The 24577-nt window shown below is 35.4% G+C and overlaps 1 protein-coding gene across 1 annotated transcript; it reads left to right on the forward strand.

Moving 5' to 3' along the window:
* Positions 1-54: 54 nt before the first annotated feature.
* LOC117316690 (gamma-1-syntrophin-like) lies at positions 55-24577 on the forward strand. Its single transcript, XM_033871424.1, has 14 exons — positions 55-170; positions 693-839; positions 4032-4190; positions 5502-5625; positions 7099-7133; positions 7579-7691; positions 8828-8957; positions 9488-9526; positions 14076-14192; positions 15942-16013; positions 16976-17128; positions 19265-19357; positions 19878-19985; positions 21636-24577. The coding sequence occupies exons 1-14, from the start codon at positions 162-164 to the stop codon at positions 21735-21737; spliced, it is 1401 nt and encodes a 466-aa protein (XP_033727315.1). The 5' UTR covers positions 55-161; the 3' UTR covers positions 21738-24577.

Here is a 24577-nt window from a genome sequence, read left to right on the forward strand (position 1 = left end):
GGAAATTCTTAAGCGCCACCATCCGGAATTTCTAACTTCGTACCTCCATTTTTAAAGAGTTCTTATCAATGGACGTCAAAATCGGTGACAGACATTCACTTCAACTTTTCTATGTAGTTTAATCAACGCCACGAAATGCTAAATGTGCTAAAATAGCAAACATGGAAGAGGTAAATTATAACTTTTTGTCTTAAATTATTTTTTAATCCTAACTTCGCTGTAACTTTACGAATTCTGTCAATTTGAGTATCAAAATAAAGTTGATGAAACTGCAAGTGATGCATACAATTTGGAAGACAAACCGTATTTTGGCTCATCATGATGTTCTAATTGTTTTCAAATCAAAACTATTGTATAGAAAATAATTATTGGAAATACATAATATACATACATACTGAAAGGAGCCTACCATTTATGATGAAAATGTGTAGGTAGATGTACATGTAGATCTACACGGTTAATTGATGCATACTTATATATATATATATATACAGACTGTGAATCATGCAAATGGAAAGTCATGAAATGGAACTGGGTCCTCATTGTTTTGTAATGTATGCATATAAGTTGACAGGATTTAATCAGATTTAACTAATACATTGTGGTAATTTGATTATAGAAATGGCCCAATCAAATTTACATATTTGAGAAAAAAAAATTGATTAAAAAATGTATTAAAACAATTCTTTTAGGTTAAAAGTGGCATGGTGACATTGAATGATGGGAAAACACGTCCACAACCAATAAAATTGCAACTTTCGAGTGACACACTGACGTTACTGAAGGAAGAGTTGGTTCCAGTTTATCAGGAAGAAAATGCAAATGAACTAATCAACAAGGTATACGAAATGAAAACAAAATGATGTCATTGATAACAGTACTATAACAATAAACATATGGTCAACTATAAACAAGTAATCTCTCTTATTGGCTCAGATAGGAGCACATGGACCGTCCTATATAGGCATATAATTTTTTGAGATAACCCACATGGTTAAGCAGGTGATCCCATACCTATTCATATGATTACATCCAATCAGGGAATCAACCCCCCAACTAGTCGTCTAGGTAAAAGACGAGTCCACTATATGCCACCCAATGCTATACAGTGTATACGATATATATTATAACATGTAATGTTGTTTTTTTTGATGAGTGGACTTGTATTACAGTGCACTCTGTCCAATCCGGATATTTGTCAAAACCGGCCAAATAATTTGGTCCCAAAAACTCTCTTCTTTATTTATAGTAAATAAACTCTGCATAATCCGGACTCTGTCTATTCTGTTAAGTGTAATCCGGCCATATATTCCGGCCCCATTCCTTCTGTATAGTAGTAAATCTACTCTGTATAAACTGGCGTCAGTCCCATTGATGTTTCCCAGCTGGTATCGGTAGCTTAATTAAGGTGCTCCTGACAAGTGTTTATACAGTTGTAATTGCCACACAGGTATATTATCACTTGACCATTAAACATCACTGTCCACAGGTGGCTATGGCTGGATAAAAACCTAAACAGTTGTTACATACTATAAAGAATGCATTTTGTCCATTTATACCCAAAATGTATCGTAATTAAGAAACATTTCATGCTGGCTGGCTTCCCCTTCGCGGACCTACACGAACGTACCCAGATGAGGAAGTCGGAGATGATGATGACATACCTTTTGTGTTACTCTGTTTATTAGCTAACCTGGTCCGAAGGATTTGGTTTGGTTTATTTTGTTTAACGTCCTATTAACAGCTAAGGTCATTTAAGGACGGCTTCCAGTGCGTGCGACATGCATGCGTGTTGGTCCGAAGGACCAAGGTGAGCTTATGCCATACCGTTGCGTCCGTCGTCTGTCGTCCGTCCGTCAACAATTGACTTCTTCTTCATAACCACTGATCAGAATTTGACTAAATTTTGTCAGAAGCATCCCTATGGGATGTGGACTCAAAATTGTACAAATGGTGGGGTTGACCCCCAGGGGTCTGAGGGGCGGGGCCAAAAGGGGTCAATTTGGCTCTATTAATATAAACGACTTCTTCTCTGAAACCATGCAAAGGATATCGCTCCTATCTGCTGGTAGCATCACTATGGGGTGAGGATTCAAAATTGTACAAATGGTGGGGTTGACCCCCTGGGGGCCTGAGGGGCGGGGCCAATATACCTATATTGATATTAACGACTTCTTCTCTGAAACCAAGCGATGTATCTTGCTCATATTTGCCTAGTAGCATCACAATGGGGTGGGGATTCAAAATTGTACAAATGATGGGGCTGACCCCCTGGGGGCCTGAGGGGCGGGGCCAAATGTGTTCAATTGGGCTATATTGATATAAATGACTTCTTCTCTGAAACTGAGCAATGGATATTGCTCATATTTGCCTGGTACCATCACTATTGGGTGGGGATTCAAAATTGTACAAATTATTGGACTGACCCCCCAGGGGCCTGATGGGCGGGGCCAAATGTGGTCAATTGGGCTATATTGATATAAACGACTTCTTCTCTGAAACCGAGCAATGGATATTGCTCATATTTGCCTGGTAGCATCACTATTGGGTGGGGATTCAAAATTGTACAAATGGTGAGGCTGACCCCACGGGGGCCTGAGGGGCGAGGCCAAGAGGGGTCAATTTGGCTAAATTGATATGAACAACTTTTTCTCTGAAACTAAACAATGGATATCTCTAATATTTGCCTGGTAGCATTTCCTTGGGTTAAGGATTCAAAATTGAACAAATGAGGGGGCCAACCCCCTTTGGGCTGAGGGACGGGGCCAAAAGGGGTCAATTTGGTTAAATTGATATAAACAACTTCTCTGAAACTAATCAATGGATATCACTCACATTTGTATGGTAGCATGGTCATGGGGTGGGGATTCAAAATTGTACAAATTTTAGGGTTGACCCCACCAGGAGGCTGAGGGGTGGGGCCAAAAGGGGTCAATTTGGCTAAATTGATATGAACAACTTCTCTGAAACAGCTCATATTTGACAGGTAGCATTCTTTTGGGTAAGGATTCAAAATTTTATAAAGGAAGGAACTGACCCCCCAGGTGCAGAGGGCGGGGTCAAAAGGGGTCAATGGGTTTAAACAACTTCTTTTCTGAAACTAAGCAATGGATATCACTCACATTTGTGTGGTAGCATCCCTAAGGGGTTGCGCCAAAAGTCATTTTTTGGCATAAAAACCTCACGTACCCATATAAAATGCCTATGATATATTGACATAGCAATACCAGTGACAAACAATATTCTTAATCATCATTCTTGTTTCATATATCAAAAAATCCAGGTGAGCGATACAGGCCCTCTGGGCCTCTTGTATTATTAACAAACATGGATCTTGTGACAGCCACCAACATTAAGGACCAATTAGAAATTGAGGCTTATTCCTCAGATTGGGAATCTGCACAGCACTTGTAGAAAGTGTCAGATCGGTTGATTGATCGGACTCAGTGGAAGGCCTCTAAAACAAACAACAATCGGTGATTGTTTTCAACCGATGTAACGAATACATAGTGTCATATTGCCAGTGTTGAATTAAATTATGTTATTCAATTCAAAGTTTGTATATGCATGAATAATGCACAATGACATCTCCTTTATAATATCTTTTATTCATTTTTTTGCATTCAACAACAATATAAAAGTAGAATCTCTACAATCTGGAACTCTCTACAAACCGACTTTATTTTGTGATCCCAAGGTGTCTGGTTTAGACAGAGTCCACTTTATACACAAGATACAACTTAATTGTCAGAAAAAGATCATGATCATGAATAGTTCAATTGTGTATATTATTATGGTCTATACCAACTGCATTTTAGGATTAAAATTCTGTCTAAATTTTGTCCCATTCTTCATTGCCAAAAATGCAATGTAGATTCTATTTAATCTTGTAGTTATTTCAATTTCCTAGAAACAAACTTGCAAAAAATGTTTCCAAATTCAAATAAAAAAATTAACTACATTAACTTTAAATAAGAATAAGAACAAGATATTCATTTCTTAATGTATATAATTTATATATCTATTTTCAGGTGAGGGAGGTTGTCATCCAAAAGCATGAAAAGTCAGGCCTGGGTATTAGTTTGAAGGGTGGTGCTGAGAACCGACTCCCTGTGCTTGTCTCCAAGTTGGTGACTGGACAAGCTGCAGCCCTTACTGGAGGGCTATATGTAGGAGATGCCATTTTAAAGGTAGAAGGCCAGGGTTATCATAATTATGAAGAGAGCATCATTTGTTTTCATAAAATTAAAAAAAAAAAGTACAATTGTAAAGAAAACATTAGATAATTAACTAATTATAGATTTCAAAACTTTTGGATAAAACATTTTATTTGGACATGCTTTTAGGATTAACCTTTGATAGGCCATAGTCAACACATTTCAAAAACAGAAAAGAAATCTGACACTTTTACAATTTTAATCTTTATGGTTTGCTTGACTTAAGTAACATGTTATATAATTACACATCCACTATTATGACCTTTCAGCCTTTATGAACAAGATGTATACTTTTTTACAGGATTAGATTTGGATAATCCGATTGTTTGATGTACTAACAACAGTTATGGTCATTGGATGATGGCTTTTAATGCAGTATTTATTTATATTAGATATAACCCATAAAGTCACCATGACATGAGAAGAATGTTATACCATCAGGAAAAGTAAAGTTACATTTGTAGATCAATATAGGTGCTTTTAATTATTACATATTGTAAAAAGACAAAACTGCTATTAACTTCTTTGATTTAACAATGAATTTATAGAATGATTTAATTGACATGTTCTTTTAAATTTTGGACTACGTAATAGAAAATATTTGAAAATAATGTCTTCTTTTTTTCAAATTATTGTGGTTTTTCAGCTGTCATGGAGCCATTATTAGGCTACATGTATATGTATTGATCCGCATGTTGACAGCAGCTGTAAACCACAATGAAGAAGATATAACTGTCCATGGATGTTGAGAAGCCAATATCTTCAAATATTGTGTTCACCACATACAAATACAATGATCTATGAAGTGTATGAAATGTAGAGTTCAGTGATCAATCTAAAATTGATTTCCATGAATCCTTTTCAACTGTGTTGCTTAAAATAATGAGTCCCACATTGTTAGATTTAGACATATCAAGAAATTCTGTGAGTCCCATCAGAATTCTATGAGTATGGGACTCAGGACTCAAATGTAAATTTATCATTGATGTAGTTGGTAATATTAGCAGGGGAGTTCACTTCCCTATATCCTATAGAATATAGCTGGTCAATATTTATATATACATGTACAGACAAATGTATAGATGAGTTCACTGCAGAATTTTTACAAGGCCCGCAAACTAGTCGGAAATATAAGCAATGTGATAATTAACAACCATACTGTAATAACCCAGTATTTAGATATGATTTCTTTTAATTATGCAGTAGAAAATTAGAAAGCAGTGAATATTCATTTCATATTCTAAGAAAGAAAATTTCTTAAAACTGATTTCTTTTTTTTTTAAGGTGAATGGAGAACCATGTGACAGAGCTACCCATGACGAGGTCGTCAATTTATTAAAATCAGCTGGGTCAGAGGTCACATTGGTTGTAAAACACTTCAAACCTGCAGCCATTTTTCTCAATAAAGGTAGGTTTGTGCCTGACTCCCCCCAACTCCACAAATATAATAAAATACTTCTGTAACAACTTCAGAAGCTGATCTCTTAAGCAAGCTTAAGATTTTCATTGAACTTGACATTCACAATTGTAGAAGTAAAATAACATATTCCCCTTCAAACAGAAGGGTAAATACATATCCAATGAAATGTTGAGATCTGTGTTCTATAGAGAGGATGTTACACCAGTGGCTATGTCATATAGAATTTATTAAACAAGTTCAATAATTTGATAAAGGCTCGTGGCATATCAATTAATTGAACAAGTTTAGCAAATTTCATATGACATATCCACGAGTGTAAGATTATATTCATCACATAACTACCGTAAATCCCATGTAATTTGTGAACCAGTGAAATTTGCGCAGGTACTTTTTTGGGCTGAAAATGCGGAAAAAAACTTCTATCCGTATATTTTGCGCATAAAAAATTTTGATCAAAAACGATGTCCAGGAGGTCCCGAAAACGATGTATGAAAATGACACTAACACAGATTAGCACAAAACTTTGCTTAAAATCATTCTACTAAATACTATTTTGTATTTGTAAGGCCAAAAAAAAATATCTGCGTGTTTATAGGGTTCCCGACCGACCCTACATTTTGATTGCCTAATTAAACTTATTTTATTTCCTTTTTTTTTTACTGAATGCTTTCGGGTCCAAATTAAAACTATTAGAGCTACCTGTAATGAAGCAAGAATTCTACCCAAACCCAGGAATTTCCCATAAGGTTAATAAATTCAATTGTATGGATGGTACCACTACCAGCAACTAAATCCTGGGGTCCTAGGTTGGGATAAATGTTTTACAATTTAAGAATAGCCCAAAGGAGGGGATGTTAGGAAAAAACACATTGACAATATGGTTTAAATCTCAATGGCATGATTAACGTCTGATTTTGCTAAAATATATGTTTAAATTGACTAATTTCAAATAATAAAATGCAAAAAGGAGTAAAATAAAAAACATGAAATAAAATAACTTTCCTACCTACCGACCCCACAAAATCAACCTGTCACCCTAAACACATATATGTTTATTTGGCCTAATGAGGAAATAGCAATTTGAGAATTGACCATCTTTTTTCTGTAAAAAAAACTTGAAAACGTCTATAGTAACCTGTATAATTTGCGCATCCCCAACTTTAAACTTTATTTCAATACAAAAAAACTGCACAAATTAAATGAGTTTTTAGGGTACTATTTATGAGAATATAAGCAAAAAACTTTTAATTTTTGTTTCTATATCAGACAGGTGAAATTCATCTCAGATGGGTTGTTTCCGTCTACCTAGACAATCATGAGACATCACATCTTTATTGATGATGTCACAATAGTGTTATTACACATGTGTGTCTTACGGTATTTATTTTTTATTAAGACATGGCAGAATGAGCGAGTTATGTGATAAATACCTGTTTAACATTGATGTGTGTTTACTTTCAGATCAGCCGACAGGTAACAACAACAATTCTCCAATGGTGAGTATAAAGTTAAGTAGTATTTGAAAATGATTGGAAAATTATAATTTTGGATTATCGGATAATTCAACTTAATTGATTAGCTTGTAATTGAACTCCTGTTAACTATGTACCAATCTAAAGTTTCTACAGTTCACAGCTTTCTGTCCTCGGCAAGTAATCTACGAGAAAGAATGTCGCAATAATTCAATGATTGATTTCAGTTTTTATTTTACATCAAGTATCAACCAGTTAATTTTTTTTTTGGTTAAAATTCAGAAATATAAAAAATTGATGCTGAAATCACATATAATCAGCCTTAGTAAAATTACATAATGTGTAATATTATCAAAATCAAATTCTAATTAGGATGCAGAAAATGTCTTGAAATTGTCTCAGACTTAGAATGATCAGGTCTGAATGTAACCTGTATGAAGTGAAATTTGCCTGTGTTAAAAACTTACAGGAAGAAGACTCCTCACAGTTCCCACGTCTAGAACGTCAGTGGTCAGTCTATGTTTCCATACCTCTCCTGTTTGCCTATCTCACTCGTTACTGTCCTGGGACGGACAAACTCAGGTAAACATAATAGATATATCGTAAATGCATTCTTAAATAAACTTAATGTAAATGTATGTTTATCGATTATCTTATTTAGTTATTTTAGCACTTTTCTCTGAAAGTATTTTAAGCTAAAGTATGATTATGTTATTTGCAATAATTTGTGTATATTGTTATATACAACAAAATTGATGAGTACAGCAATTTATCACCTTGTTCAGTTCAGTTTTATGCCAAAATGAATATACCAACATAAACACATTTACATTACGTTATATATAACACTTTGGTTTGGTTTATTTTGTTTAACGTCCTATTAACAGCTAGGGTCATTATATATAACACACATTTACATTACATTATATATAACACACATTTACATTATGTTATATATAACACACATTTACATTACATTATATATAACACACATTTACATTACGTTTTATATAACACACATTTACATTACGTTATATATAACACACATTTACATTACGTTTTATATAGCACACATTTACATTACATTATATATAGCACATTTACATTACATTATATATAGCACATTTACATTACGTTGTATATAACACACATTTACATTACGTTATATATAACACACATTTACATTACGTTATTACATTACCTTATATATAACACATTTACATTACATTATATATATATATATATATAACACATTTACATTACATTACGTTAACACACATTTACATTACATTATGTATAACACACATTTACATTACATTATGTATAACACACATTTACATTACGTTATGTATAACACACATTTACATTACATTATGTATAACACACATTTACATTACATTATATATAACACACGTTTACATTACATTATATATAACACACATTTACATTACATTATATATAACACACATTAACATTACATTGTGTATGTTTTCCTCAATCTTATGATATGAGAAAAGAATCACAATAGAACAGCTTATAAAGATCAGTTTTGTCCTGATAGATTGTTAATTTCATGTGGTTATTTCTTGGAATTCATTTTAAAAAATCAGTTGTAATGCTTTATGATATATTCTTTATGCAATTACTTATAACCGAAAATGTCTGATGTAAAGAATGTTTGAGGGATATTGATCGTAAGGTAAAACTTTTTAATTCAGAGCAAATGCATTTGAAGTTGTCAGCGTTGATGGAGCATCGACTGGTGTGATTCACTGTGATGATAGTCATTCATTGGCTGATTGGATAAGGGCAATCACCAACAACATCTCATCTTTGTTAACACAGATGGTCAGTTCTCTACAGTATGTCTCTCTGAACTCACACTCCTTTAGTTTTCTTTATGATATCTTTTCTCTTCACATAAAGATTTGTGATTAGCAGTTAAATAACGTCCTGCACACACAACCACGCCATTGTAATTTGTAGTAATATTGCCTCTTAACAGACATTTTACTCACTTTTACAACCTAACATGTCTGTTCAAGGGGGGGGGCAGTGTTTAGACTGTGCAAGTATGACAGTAATTCTTTATTTGACTGCAAAAGGAAATTTAAAAAAAATGGACATATACCGGGGGTGTTCGTTTTGTTATGGGACCATTTACATATCTTTCACGAACTGAAGGGTCAAATCCATGAAAGAAAGTCTGCATTATGTTTAAAAAATGACTATTTAGACATATTACAAGGTTTATAGATTTGAAATTTGAATTAAAACTTTTGAATTTTGATTCTGTAGATCAAGATGAGCAAAAGATTTGAAATTTGAATTAAAATTTTTGAAATTTGAATTAAAATTTTTGAATTTCGATTCTGTAGATCAAGATGAGCAACAGGCTGCTGATACCAGAGGAACAGGTATGAATTCATGGCCAAGGAATGGAGCTTTCCTGTAACTTTCTTTCTTTAACAGACATCACCTCATCATTATCAGATGTTGGGATGTCTAAATCACCAGTATTATGACTACTCAAAAAGGACTATATATAGATAGACTTTTCTCCAGTTATGTATGTATATAGGTTATCTTTGTTGATTAAATATTGTGCCTGCTAAATTTTGAAACTGGTCTCTTAAGAAAATGTCAATACTAATTTACACAAATGAAAAATCTTCTTAATTCAAGTGTATTTATGAAATTTTACACTACAACCAGAGGGCAATATATCAATGTGAGTTATGTGGAGTTTCTTAATGAATAAGGTCATTTTGCTCTTTGCTGGCTTCATATCTGGTGTATATTCAAAGGAATATAACAGAAACATTATCACCACACATCTTGTATATGAGATGTTATTATCACCTCAGATCTTGTACACCCGATGTTATTATCACCACAGATCTTGTACACCAGATGTTATTATCACCTCAGATCTTGTACACCAGATGTTATTATCCCCACAGATCTTGTACACGAGAAGTTATCCCCACAGATCTTGTACACGAGATGTTATTATCCCCACAGATCTTGTACACGAGATGTTATTATCACCACAGATCTTGTACACGAGATGTTATTATCACCACAGATCTTGTACACAAGATGTTATCACCACAGACATTGTTCATGAGATGTTATTATCACCACAGATCTTGTACACGAGATGTTATTATTACCACAGATCTTGTACACGAGATGTTATTATCACCACAGATCTTGTACACAAGATGTTATCCCCATAGATCTTGTACACAAGATGTTATTATCCCGACAGATCTTGTACACGAGATGTTATTATCACCACAGATCTTGTACACGAGATGTTATTATCACCACAGATCTTGTACACGAGATGTTATCCCCACAGATCTTGTACACGAGATGTTATTATCACCACAGATCTTGTACACGAGATGTTATTATCCCCACAGATCTTGTACACGAGATGTTATTATCACCACAGATCTTGTACACGAGATGTTATCACCACAGATCTTGTATACAAGATGATATCCCCACAGATCTTGTACACGAGATGTTATTATCACCACAGACCTTGTTCATGAGATGTTATTATCACCACAGATCTTGTACACAAGATGATATCCCCACAGATCTTGTACACGAGATGTTATTATCACCACAGACCTTGTTAATGAGATGTTATTATCACCACAGATCTTGTACACAAGATGTTATTATCACCACAGACCTTGTTCATGAGATGATATCCCCACAGATCTTGTACACGAGATGTTATTATCACCACAGACCTTGTTCATGAGATGTTATTATCACCACAGATCTTGTACACAAGATGATATCCCCACAGATCTTGTACACGAGATGTTATTATCACCACAGACCTTGTTAATGAGATGTTATTATCACCACAGATCTTGTACACAAGATGTTATTATCACCACAGACCTTGTTCATGAGATGTTATCACCACAGATCTTGTACACGAGATGTTATTATTACCACAGATCTTGTACATGAGATGTTATTATCACCACAGATCTTGTACACGAGATGTTATTATTACCACAGATCTTGTACACGAGATGTTATTATCACCACAGATCTTGTACACAAGATGTTATTATCACCACAGATCTTGTACACGGGATGTTATTATCACCACAGATCTTGTACACGAGATGTTATTATCGCCACAGATCTTGTATACGAGATGTTATTATCCCGACAGATCTTGTACACGAGATGTTATTATCACCACAGATCTTGTACATGAGATGTAATTATCACCACAGATCTTGTACACAAGATGTTATTATCACCACAGATCTTGTACACGAGATGTTATTATTACCACAGATCTTGTACACGAGATGTTATTATCACCACAGATCTTGTACACAAGATGTTATCCCCATAGATCTTGTACACAAGATGTTATTATCCCCACAGATCTTGTACACGAGATGTTATTATCACCACAGATCTTGTACACGAGATGTTATTATCACCACAGATCTTGTACACGAGATGTTATTATCACCACAGATCTTGTACACGAGATGTTATTATCACCACAGATCTTGTACACGAGATGTTATTATCACCACAGATCTTATACACAAGATGTTATCCCCACAGATCTTGTACACGAGATGTTATTATCAGCACATATCTTGTACACAAGATGTTATTATTACCACAGATCTTGTACACGAGATGTTATTATCACCACAGATCTTGTACATGAGATGTAATTATCACCACAGATCTTGTACACGAGATGTTATTATCACCACAGATCTTGTACACGAGATGTTATTATCACCACAGATCTTGTACACAAGATGTTATTATCACCACAGATCTTGTACACGAGATGTTATTATCACCACAGATCTTGTACACGAGATGTTATTATCACCACAGATCTTGTACACGAGATGTTATTATCACCACAGATCATGTACACGAGATGTTATCCCCACAGATCTTGTACATGAGATGTTATTATCACCACAGATCTTGTACACGAGATGTTGTTATCACCACAGATCTTGTACACGAGATGTTATTATCACCACAGATCTTGTACACAAGATGTTATTATCACCACAGATCTTGTATACAAGATGTTATTATCCCCACAGATCTTGTACACGAGATGTTATTATCACCACAGATCTTGTACACGAGATGTTATTATCACCACAGATCTTTTACACGAGATGTTATTATCACCATAGATCTTGTACACGAGATGTTATTTTCACCACAGATCTTGTACACGAGATGTTATTATCACCACAGATCTTGTATACAAGATGTTATTATCCCCACAGATCTTGTACACAAGATGTTATTATCACCACAGATCTTGTACACAAGATGTTATTATCACCACAGATCTTGTACACAAGATGTTATTATCACCACAGATCTTGTACACGAGATGTTATCCCCACAGATCTTGTACACGAGATGTTATCCCCACAGATCTTGTACATGAGATGTTATCACCACAGATCTTGTATATGAGATGTTATTATCCCCACAGATCTTGTACACGAGATGTTATCCCCACAGATCTTGTACACGAGATGTTATTATCACCACAGATCTTGTACACGAGATGTTATCCCCACAGATCTTGTACACGAGATGATATCCCCACAGATCTTGTACATGAGATGTTTTTATCACCACAGATCTTGTACTCGAGATGTTATTATCCCCACAGATCTTGTACACGAGATGTTATTATCACCACAGATCTTGTACATGAGATGTTATTATCACAGATCTTGTACATGAGATGTTATTATCACCACAGATCTTGTACACAAGATGTTATCCCCACAGATCTTGTACATGAGATGTAATTATTACCACAGATCTTGTACACGAGATGTTATTACCACAGATCTTGTATACAAGATGTTATTATCCCCACAGATCTTGTATACGAGATGTTATCCCCACAGATCTTGTACACGAGATGTTATCCCCACAGATCTTGTACACGAGATGTTATTATCACCACAGATCTTGTACACAAGATGTAATTATCACCACAGATCTTGTACACGAGATGTTATCCCCACAGATCTTGTACACGAGATGTTATCCCCACAGATCTTGTACACGAGATGTTATCCCCACAGATCTTGTACATGAGATGTTATTATCACCACAGATCTTGTACACGAGATGTTATTATCACCACAGATCTTGTACACGGGATGTTATCCCCACAGATCTTGTACACAGGATGTTATCCCCACAGATCTTGTACACGAGATGTTATTATCAGCACATATCTTGTACACGAGATGTTATTATCACCACAGATCTTGTACACAAGATGTTATTATCACCACAGATCTTATACACAAGATGTTATTATCCCCACAGATCTTGTACATGAGATGTTATCCCCACAGATCTTGTACACGAGATGTTATTATCACCACAGATCTTGTACACGAGATGTTATTATCACAGATCTTGTACACGAGATGTTATTATCCCCACAGATCTTGTACACGAGATGTTATTATCACCACAGATCTTGTACACGAGATGTTATTATCACCACAGATCTTATACACAAGATGTTATTATCACCACAGATCTTGTACACGAGATGTTATTATCACCACAGATCTTGTACACGAGATGTTATTATCACCACAGATCTTATACACAAGATGTTATTATCACCACATATCTTGTACATAAGATGTTATTATCACCACAGATCTTGTACACGAGATGTTATTATCTCCACAGATCTTGTACACAAGATGTTATTATCACCACAGATCTTGTACACGAGATGTTATTATCACCACAGATCTTGTACATAAGATGTTATTATCACCACAGATCTTGTACACGAGATGTTATTATCACCACAGATCTTGTACATGAGATGTTATTATCACCACAGATCTTGTATACGAGATGTTATTATCACCACAGATCTTGTACATGAGTTGGACCCAGGAGCGAGTGTCACCAGCCAGACATTGGCAGGCATGGAAACCCAAATTTGTAGCATTGAAGGGAGCAGACGTCTGTCTTTTTGATATGCCACCAGTAAGTAAATTTCAAGTTTTATTAAGTATATATTTTTAATGATTTTTGCAAGAAGTACGAGATGGAATTTTCTCAAATTATGTATGTACATGTAAGGTTTACAGCTGACTTTAGGTACTTTCCCTCAATTATTTTACTGTTTTACCCATCTGTCTTCTGTCGGCCACCTCAATTGAGGTTGATGATTGTCTAGCAAGTTTAACAGCGCTACAATGCTAATTTCTAGCACTAATATTTGATATTGAGGTAACACAGTAATTGGTCATATATAACAACCATGAGTTTGTGTGACCTGTTTCTACCTTTGCCCTGCAGGTAGGGCATAAAAATTGTACCTGCTGCCCCCATTGCATGATCGTTAGAGGCGACTAAATTTGGGATCTTATCTTTTCTCTTCTTTCTGAACAACTTCTTCCTAACGTCTCCCTTCACAATGCCTCACTTTTGGCCTTTAGTTGAGCGTTCGCCCCTGTCATGAAGGCTTTGGGTTCTGTCCCCTGGTCAGGACATACCGGTATACCAGAGTCTTTACAAATGGTAGTTGCTACTCCTGCTTAGCTCTCATCATATAAGGAGTTAGGATATAACTCTTAGGAGTTAAGAGTGGACTGGTTCGCCCGTTGTCAGTATAATGTGACCAGGTGTGGTGTCCTGCTGGGTGTCTTCGGCAGTATGCTTCAGTGAGATAGCACTATAAATCGGCAAAAGTTCCGGCCTATCACAAGGAGACATAACACAAACATACCGCAGCCTCCCAAAACATGCATACGCACCCACCACACGCACGCATGGGAGGCCGTCCTTAAATGACCTTAGCTGTTAATGGGACGTTAAACAGTGAATTTACGTCAATAGAAAAGCTATTCTGAGGATTAATTGACCTATTGTCTTCCTAAGTGCTTTACCCCAGGTAGTTAACACTATCAGTTGGGATGTATATATGATCTGTTGTGAAATGCCGCTAATTGATATGTAAAGCTTATCATTTTGGAAATATGTTGAAATATAATTTATTACAAATCATTACAATTAATTGATTTAGTATACTGCCTTCAAACTAATCAATTGATAGAAATCTATATGAAAATTCAATTATCACAAAAATCATTGCTACTTTCTATGTGTTATCTTTTCCGTGAATGTGTTCAGTGGACTTTACGTGTCAGCCATTCAAAATGCTTCGAACCATGTGATTGTAACATGATTAAATTTTAAAAAATCACTGCCTCTGCAAGGGATCGAACCCCGGATAGCTTACTATTCTTAGCACAACTGATCACTCTATAGAGATCTCTCTAGCCGAGCTGTATATTGCAACTAGCATTAGCCCAGGTTACATACTCCCCCTCCAGGCAAGAACTTGTCCTGGAGTTTTCAGAGGTTACAGCAATGCTTTCACAATTAACACTAAGTATCATTCCCGAGTCCCTACGTGAGCACTAATGTAACAGAGTGCATGATTAATAAATTTTAAATCACTGCCTCTGCTAGGGTTCGAACCCGGGACCTCTGGATTACTAGCTATATATATATAGTCTTAAGCTCAACCTATCGAGCTAAAGAGAAGATCTCTCAAACTAAAGGGTATACTGTGGCTGGTATTTACCCAGGTTAATGGGTAGTTCTGGTCACATGTGGTATAGACTATATATGTTATACAAGAGTTGTAAAAATCAATTGATGCCTTGGAAGTTGAATGACACCAAACTATTTTGGTAGAAATAGATTTATGTTTATATTTTGTTTCAGATGCAGACAAGAGACTGGGTACGATGTGATACAGTATTCAAACTCTACGAGTGTATGTTTAAAGTATTAAAGGTAAGTTTTGAAATTGTGAACTAAGTAAATCAAAACCAAGCATGTATATTCATAGTCATTTAATAGCAATACATAGAGAATGACACCATTTAGTCATGAAATTGAATGAATCTGGCTATAAATATATATTCTCTTTATTACCGTATAGTTGTAAGAATTCACGGCCTGTTTCAGCCGGAACTACTTTGCAGGTATCAAATTTGATGCAATACTGCCTTGTTAACATTTTGTAGTAGATGATTTTATATATTTGTCTATATATCTATAAATGCTTGCTGAGTATTAATTTTGCTCTATTGTTAGTTACTGCAGATGTAGCGAAATTAAATCCCGAGTGAATGTAATCAACTTTACAGCATATTGTAGTGGATGATAGTAAAATTCTTTGATATGTTGAAATGCGAAATTGACTGAAGTTAATTAAAGGTAGGGTTATTTCAACAAAATGCATATCCTCCAGAAAAAAAGGAATTCTGTGCACGGTGGGTATTGGGAGAAAATGCAGTCTTTTACATAGTATTGTTTTAAAGCACTTCAATGGGTAGTCCCTGATTGACAATCCTGGAGTCCTATATATAACTACCATTACCCTACTTTTTGTCAAAGCTAGAGAAAACACACCATATGAAAATGTAGATGTTTAAATTAACAGACTGGAGTAACAAAAAAAAATTGCAAGGAAGACATACCTTTTATCCCTCTACAAACATCTGTTAATATTTATATTCAATTCTCTTTGATACGCTAAATGTGCATGAACTCAATTCATTGGTAATCGGTGCTTTTCATGCAGGAAGCATCGCACTAAACTATTGTTGAGCTAATTTTGTATACACGTTCTTTAGCAAATAATGTGTGCCAATTCATCATTGCATTGATCTGTTAAAATTTTGTAATTTGAGTACACCAAAAGTAGCACCAGAAGGAGTTTGTTTAGAAAAATGTCTGATATTTGTGTACAGGACTCGGAATTGCTGGATGACCGGCAGCACTCCTGTACCATACAGACCGGGACAGGAGAGAAGTTTTACCTGAGTACAGACAGTCGCAGCGACTTGTTACACCTGGAGAAGGCCTGGTACAGGTGTAATCACAACAGTATTGTCAAACTCAAGGTAGGCACCGATTCATGTCTGTTTTCTTCACTTGGTTGGAAAATTTTCTCATGAAGGAAGTATATTTAATATTAACTTATTCAACTTCAAATAAGCCCCTATCATAGTTTAAAAGCTTTGAATTCATGTTAAATTTTTGGGAGGGCTTGTTTGTAAGCTGTTTTCAGATTATTATTATACCCCCGCAACAAAGTTAGGGGGGGTATACTGGAATCAGGTTGTCTGTCCGTCCGTCCGTCTGTCTGTAGTCTGTGGGCCACGGTGGCCGAGTGGTTAAGGTGTCCTGACACTTTAACGCTAGCCTTCAACCTCTGGGTTGCAGTTGCCAGGTACTGATCGTAGGCCGGTGGTTTTTCTCCGGGTACTCCGGCTTTCCTCCACCTCCAAACCTGGCACGTCCTTAAATGACCCCGGCTGTTAATAGGACGTTAAACAAAAACAAACAAACTGTCTGTAGACGCATTTTGTCCGGACAACTCCTCCTAAACCGATGGGCCAATTCCGATGAAACTTCACACAAATATAGAGGACCATGTGTAGATGTGCATGCCACTTTATTTTTCTCAAAATTATGGTTGCTTTGGCAACTGGTCACTATAAACAGGTTTTCTGATAAGAACCATAACTTTAAGTTTGTCCGGAGAACTCCTAAACTAAATGGCCAATTTCAATGAAACTTCACACAAATATAGAGGACCATACATAGATGTGCAAGCCACTTTTTTTTTTCAAAATTATGGTTGCTATGGCAACTGGTCACTATAAACAGGTTTTCCGATAAGAGCCATAACTTTATGCTTGTCCGGACAATTCCTCCTAAACCGAAGGGCTGATTTCAATGAAACTTCACACAAATATAGAGGACCATGTGTAGATGTGTAAAATTATGGTTGTTATTGCAACTGGTCACTATATTACTGGGTTATCTTAGTTAGCTAATTAACAGTTCCAATTCACCATTGACTCGGGCAGATTGCGGGGTTATTAGTCAGCCATCCCGGCGACAGTTCTAGTTTTAAGATTGGTGATTCTTTAAAAAATACGTAGATGGCTTATCTCTGGACATGGACTTATTTGTGGTCTTAGGATAATTTCTGGATAAATATATAGTAGCTATCAATTCAGAAAAGTGGTTGTGTCATACTTAAGACCCTTATTTTATTTCGTCTTCAGCCATAAATCCATCATTTTTTTCCCGTGACATTCTTCAGTCCACCAATCCACACTACTACATATATGCAAGTTTAATCAAAATTAAAAATTAAGAAACAATAAATTCTCACAAATTTTACCATTTAAAATCAATGAGAATTTGATGGAATTTTAATGGTGTGCGATGCAAAAGTCCCAGTTTATATCCTTCTGTATGATAGTTTGATGTTTATTATATTACATGTATTAGTTTATATCCTTCTGTATGATAGTTTGATGTTTATTATATTACATGTATTAGTTTATATCCTTCTGTATGATAGTTTGATGTTTATTATATTACATGTATTAGTTTATATCCTTCTGTATGATAGTTTGATGTTTATTATATTACATGTATTAGTTTATATCCTTCTGTATGATAGTTTGGTGTTTATTATATTACATGTATTAGTTTATATCCTTCTGTATGATAGTTTGATGTTTATTATATTACATGTATTAGTTTATATCCTTCTGTATGATAGTTTGATGTTTATTATATTACATGTATTAACATAAAAAAAAATCCAAAAAACTTGTATGTGCTTATTTCAGGTGAGGTATATGTACAGCTTCAATTATGGCATTTTAACCATAACGTAATTTATATTCTAAGTTTCCTGAGAAATCTTTTATCAAGCTTGTTCCCTTAAGCATCATTGACTTGGCCAGCAATATCACCACCTTACATAATTATGTAATTTGTAAGTCCCCCAAGAATACTTATATCAAGCTTTCTCACTTCTATATTATGGACTTAGCCAGCAGATTCTCCTATCAATCTGAAATATTATAACTAATTTATTGGGTTCAACTGAAATTTATTCAAGTGTCATAACTGTCACAGTCCATCAGGATGATATAAAATTGATGAATAATGTTTTATTTGGATCTAACATACTTTTTTGTCTTTTGTTCATAAATGTAATTTTTTGTTTTCAGAGTCGAACTTTTGGGTGTACATGGCGTGGTCGCTTGTCAGGGTTAACTCTTGATCTTGAAGCAGGATTCTCCTTATACGACAGTGAAACAAAGGTACTGATCTATATTTTATTTTAAGGATCTTTTTTATGTTTTAGACTTCTTTTTATGTAAAATATTATGCGTTTCTGGTTGTTTGATTTTCATTGTTTCGAAAGGAAAACAAATCTGTTCTGTATTGAGTTTATGGTTTTAAAATATTAGTTCTTCAGAATTGTCATCAAGACTTGGCCTCCACTACCAAGTGGACATGGTTGGAGGTAAAAAGTGTTGCCCTTCATCTTCTTTGTTTGTATGCTGGGATTGTCGCCACATGAATGGCCATTTTCATTTAGAGGTGGTATTTCCTTGAAGTAGTTGGTGACTACTGGGAGGGAGCTTATTTGAGGATAGACACAGCACTAAACATTTATACTACTTGGAGGGGGCTTATTTGAGGATAGATTCAGCACTAAACTTGTACACTCATTCAACATTATGCTTAGTTAACACATTCCCTTTTAATTGATTCAGCTGATACCATTCAGTATCCACTTGTTAAATCTCAGTTTTTTTTCAAATTTTGATCTTTCAGAGTTACAAGTGGGTCTATAAGTTTTCAAGATTAAAGGGATCGTCTGATGATGGGAAGTCCAAACTTAAGTTACATTTTAGTACAGAGACGTCTGGTGTTGAAGTTCGAGTAAGTACAGAGACCCCTCGATCTGGTGTTCGATGTTTGAGTAAGTACAGAGACCTCTCGATCTGATGTTCGATGTTTGAGTAAGTACAGAGACCTCTCGATCTGGTGTTCGATGTTTGAGTAAGTACAGAGACCTCTCGATCTGGTGTTCGATGTTTGAGTAAGTACAGAGACCTCTCGACCTGGTGTTCGATGTTTGGGTAAGTACAGAGACCTCTCGAACTGGTGTTCGATGTTTGAGTAAGTACAGAGACCTCTCGATCTGGTGTTCGATGTTTGGGTAAGTACAGGGACCTCTCGATCTGGTGTTGGATGTTTGAGTAAGTACAGAGACCTCTCGATCTGGTGTTGGATGTTTGAGTAAGTACAGAGACCTCTTGATCTGGTGTTGGATGTTTGAGTAAGTACAGAGACCTCTCAACCTGGTGTTCGATGTTTGAGTAAGTACAGAGACCTTCTCGATCTGGTGTTGGATATTTGAGTAAGTACAGGGACCTCTTGACCTGGTGTTCGATGTTTGAGTAAGTACAGAGACCTTCTCGATCTGGTGTTGGATGTTTCAGTAAGTACAGAGACCTCTCGATCTGGTGTTCGATGTTTGAGTAAGTACAGAGACCTTCTCGATCTGGTGTTCGATGTTTGAGTAAGTACAGAGACCTCTCGATCTGGTGTTCGATGTTTGGGTAAGTACAGAGACCTCTCGATCTGGTGTTCGATGTTTGAGTAAGTACAGAGACCTCTTGATCTGGTGTTCAATGTTTGAGTAAGTACAGAGACCTCTTGATCTGGTGTTCGATGTTTGAGTAAGTACAGAGACCTCTCGATCTGGTGTTCAGTGTTTGAGTAAGTACAGAGACCTCTCGATCTGGTGTTCAATATTTGGGTAAGTACAGAGACCTCTCGACCTGGTGTTCGATGTTTGAGTAAGTACAGAGACCTCTCGATCTGGTGTTCGATGTTTGAGTAAGTACAGAGACCTCTCGACCTGGTGTTCAATGTTTGAGTAAGTTCAGAGACCTCTCGAACTGGTGTTCGATGTTTGAGTAAGTACAGAGACCTCTTGATCTGGTGTTCGATGTTTGAGTAAGTACAGAGACCTCTCAATCTGGTGTTCAATGTTTGGGTAAGTACAGAGACCTCTCGATCTGGTGTTCGATGTTTGAGTAAGTACAGAGACCTCTCAATCTGGTGTTCAATGTTTGAGTAAGTACAGAGACCTCTCGATCTGGTGTTCGATGTTTGAGTAAGTACAGAGACCTCTCAATCTGGTGTTCAATGTTTGGGTAAGTACAGAGACCTCTCGATCTGGTGTTCGATGTTTGAGTAAGTACAGAGACCTCTCGACCTGGTGTTCGATGTTTGAGTAAGTACAGAGACCTCTCGATCTCGTGTTCGACGTAATCTTGTAGTCTTGTTTGTTAGCATCATGCATACTAATTTTTTACTCAAAATGTTGAAGAAAGAAGTTGGATTGTTAAGTTGTGGAGCCTGTTGGATGGTGCCTTTGTAGATTGATATACTATACATCATCCACAGAGAACAATTGAAGATAAATATATATGATAAAAATGATAACTCATTGTTGTCAAAATTTCATTGTTCCAGACTTTGTTATTTTTGGAGTAATCTCCATTTAATTTCACTTTACAGGAAGTGGAATGCACAAATCTACAAACACTGCTGTTTTGTATCCATGCATTCTTGTCTGCCAAACTTGCCTCCGTAGATCCAGCCTTTCTCACCAACTACTGACCAGTTGAATCTCATACCAACTACTGACCAGTTGAATTTAATTCTTATACCAACTACCGAGCAGTGGAATCTCGAACCAACTACTGACCAGTTGAATCTGAATCTGGAACCAACTACTTACCAGTTGAATCTGGAACCATTTACTTACCAGTTGAATCTCCAACCAACTACTGTCCAGTGGAATCTCAAACTAACTACTGTCCGGTGGAATTTTGATCAATTAAAAGATCAATTTAAGGGGAGATAACACCAAACATCACAAATCAAGCTTTTCAAATGATGATATGGTAGATATTAGTAAAAGCAGAAAATATGACGTATTTTAGCTTTAATTTGGGATAGAGAGGTGTTGTTGGAGATCATTGGTGAAGTTTTACCTGTAAAATACATGTTTTGGCAGTTTAAAGATTTAGCAAATTTTTTACCAATAGTAGCTATATGTGACTTTCAATGCTTGAATGAGAAATATGTGATTAGATGACGGGAGATATATAATTGTTCCCCGAAGTATATCCTCTACATCATCTTTTCACCAACAATTCGCCAAACACAATTTTGTCTAGAAACACATGGTTCTCACAGATATATCGTGTTATGTAACTGGCAAAATTTCACCAAAAGTTGAGCAGTTTCCATGAAAAGTCCTGGAATTTAATGATAGAAAGTCCTTGAAAAGTCTTTGAATTTTGATCACTGTCTGTATGAACCACGTAACATTTTGTTTCCAATTTGTGGTTTTAAACAAAATCCATTGACATTGACATCCAAATTATGGATACTGAGTATAGTTAAGCTTACAACCTTAGAATGACATAGTCTGTCTTTATGTTGTTAAGACAGTTATTTGAGGTTATTGACTTTTCCTATTCGTTGTTATATGTTAACGGTTGAAAAATGTTGTTGGGGAGGGATTTCGTAGGCAGTCCTGCTTCCTCCCATTGTTTGTTATGGTACAATGTAGTTGAACATTGATATTTGAAAGAGAACTTTGTTATTTCAATATTAATGCTTTCACAATAGAATTTTTCAGAAGAGATTTTTTGATATTTCAGTGTTAAATTCATTATCACAATGGAATCTTGATAATGTAGAGTATTTGAACTTTACTTCCCCTATATAGGCGATAAAAAGAAATTTCTTGTGTATACTTAAAAAAAATTGTGACTTCAGTGATGTTATTGTGATATGGTCGATAATGTCTGTTGCTATGACGAGTAGGCTACAAAATGGCTGTGATAATAGAACTTGTTAGTGTGTCCTGTTTTACAACTAATCATATTTTAAAGATTCAATTTCTTGTTTATTTTTTTTGAAAATTTCATTTAGCATAACATGAAGAGTTTTACATACAAATTAGGTTTCATACATCAAACTTTTTATTTATTTATATTTCATCTGATCACCTGCAATGTTTTGTTTTTACCTGGACATGTTAGTATACATAAATTACCTTCTACAAAGACAATATAGATAAAACTGTATAAGTACTTACCTATAAAAGTCATCTAGGTACCATTGATTATATATGATATACCCGGTAGGCCATATTTTATGTCCAACCATTTCATCATATAATGTTTCCTTTGACTGTCTTTCCATCATAATTCTTTTCTTCTCATTAGCTCACTGGTAACGAATAACCGTGAGCTAATGCTGTACCCCCGGTGTTGGTGTCGGCGTCACACCCCACTAAGTTTTTAGGGTAAGTTTTTGGAATCATGCAGAAATTTTAGTTTTTTTGGCACCAAAACCCACTTCAAAGATTTTTGGGTATGTTTTGGAAAGCTTGCAAGTCCACACCCTTCTTATTTGGTTTATACATCCATTAGAGGTTTAGTAATGATATTATGTGACGTGCAATTTCAAAATGACATGCTTAAACATACAAAAAAATGAGTGTATACTCTGATTGCTACTGCCGGTTAGCTTCGTAATCATTGATTGCACTTGTTTTACTTATACAGATATAGAATTGTTGTTTGGTATGTATACTGTAGTTGTTTGATAAATTAATAATATACAGGTCAAGTTCAGATTGGGTCAGTTTACTTTTTCTAGAGAAGTGACTTTTTAACTTAAAGAATTTCAATTAAAATTTCACAAAAACAGTTTAGCAAAAATCAAAGAGCCTTGCATACCTCTAGTGGGAATCTTTAAAAAAAAATCATAGAAATAATTATACTAATCTTCTCCTTGGTTACTGGTGGGGGTTACTTGGGGTTACTGGTGGGGGTTACTGGTGGGGGTTACTGGCGGAGACATGTTTGTCACTCTGATACCTGTATACGTAGTTAATCTTATGTTATGAGCAGGTGTGGATCATTTATCATCCTGGTAGCGGGAAAGATTTGAAGATCTGATTCCAAAGGGAATTATTTTTCACAGGGATTTGTTTTACTAATGTTATCCAAACATGTCTTATTTGATCTTGTTACTAGCTATAGGTTGTTTACATTAGAAAATACTCAAGAGTTCTTTTTTATAACCAACAATGAATAAAAAATACAATAAAGTTGATTGAAGTGTTTTATAAATACAAATGGATCAACGCTGAATTTGTGATGACCATTGATGTTATACATTGAGATTTCATACAGTGTTGACGAACATGTACTTTAAATCAACAAGTTAATTACAAAGTCCATCTCCAAACCTTTGACTTCTGTTATAAAAAAAAAGCAGAAATTGAAATTACACAGATTCGGTAGCAAATCGTAAATAAAAACCAGCAAAACTAAAATTGTATGGCAATCCATTGACTGAATACTCTCTAGCTGGAAGGAACTTTTTATTGTTTATAAATGCGTTTTAACAAAATAAAGGGAATTGTTTATTCATTC

This window comes from Pecten maximus, chromosome 18 (assembly GCF_902652985.1).
Source record: "Pecten maximus chromosome 18, xPecMax1.1, whole genome shotgun sequence".
Taxonomy (NCBI): domain Eukaryota; kingdom Metazoa; phylum Mollusca; class Bivalvia; order Pectinida; family Pectinidae; genus Pecten; species Pecten maximus.

Bases quoted from the DNA above. Each gene is read 5' to 3' on its own strand.
- LOC117316690 (XM_033871424.1), top strand. The intron at 7,692-8,827 runs GTAAACATAATA...TTTTTAATTCAG, and splicing joins CCTGGGACGGACAAACTCAG to AGCAAATGCATTTGAAGTTG. The intron at 19,986-21,635 runs GTAAGTACAGAG...TTCACTTTACAG, and splicing joins CGTCTGGTGTTGAAGTTCGA to GAAGTGGAATGCACAAATCT.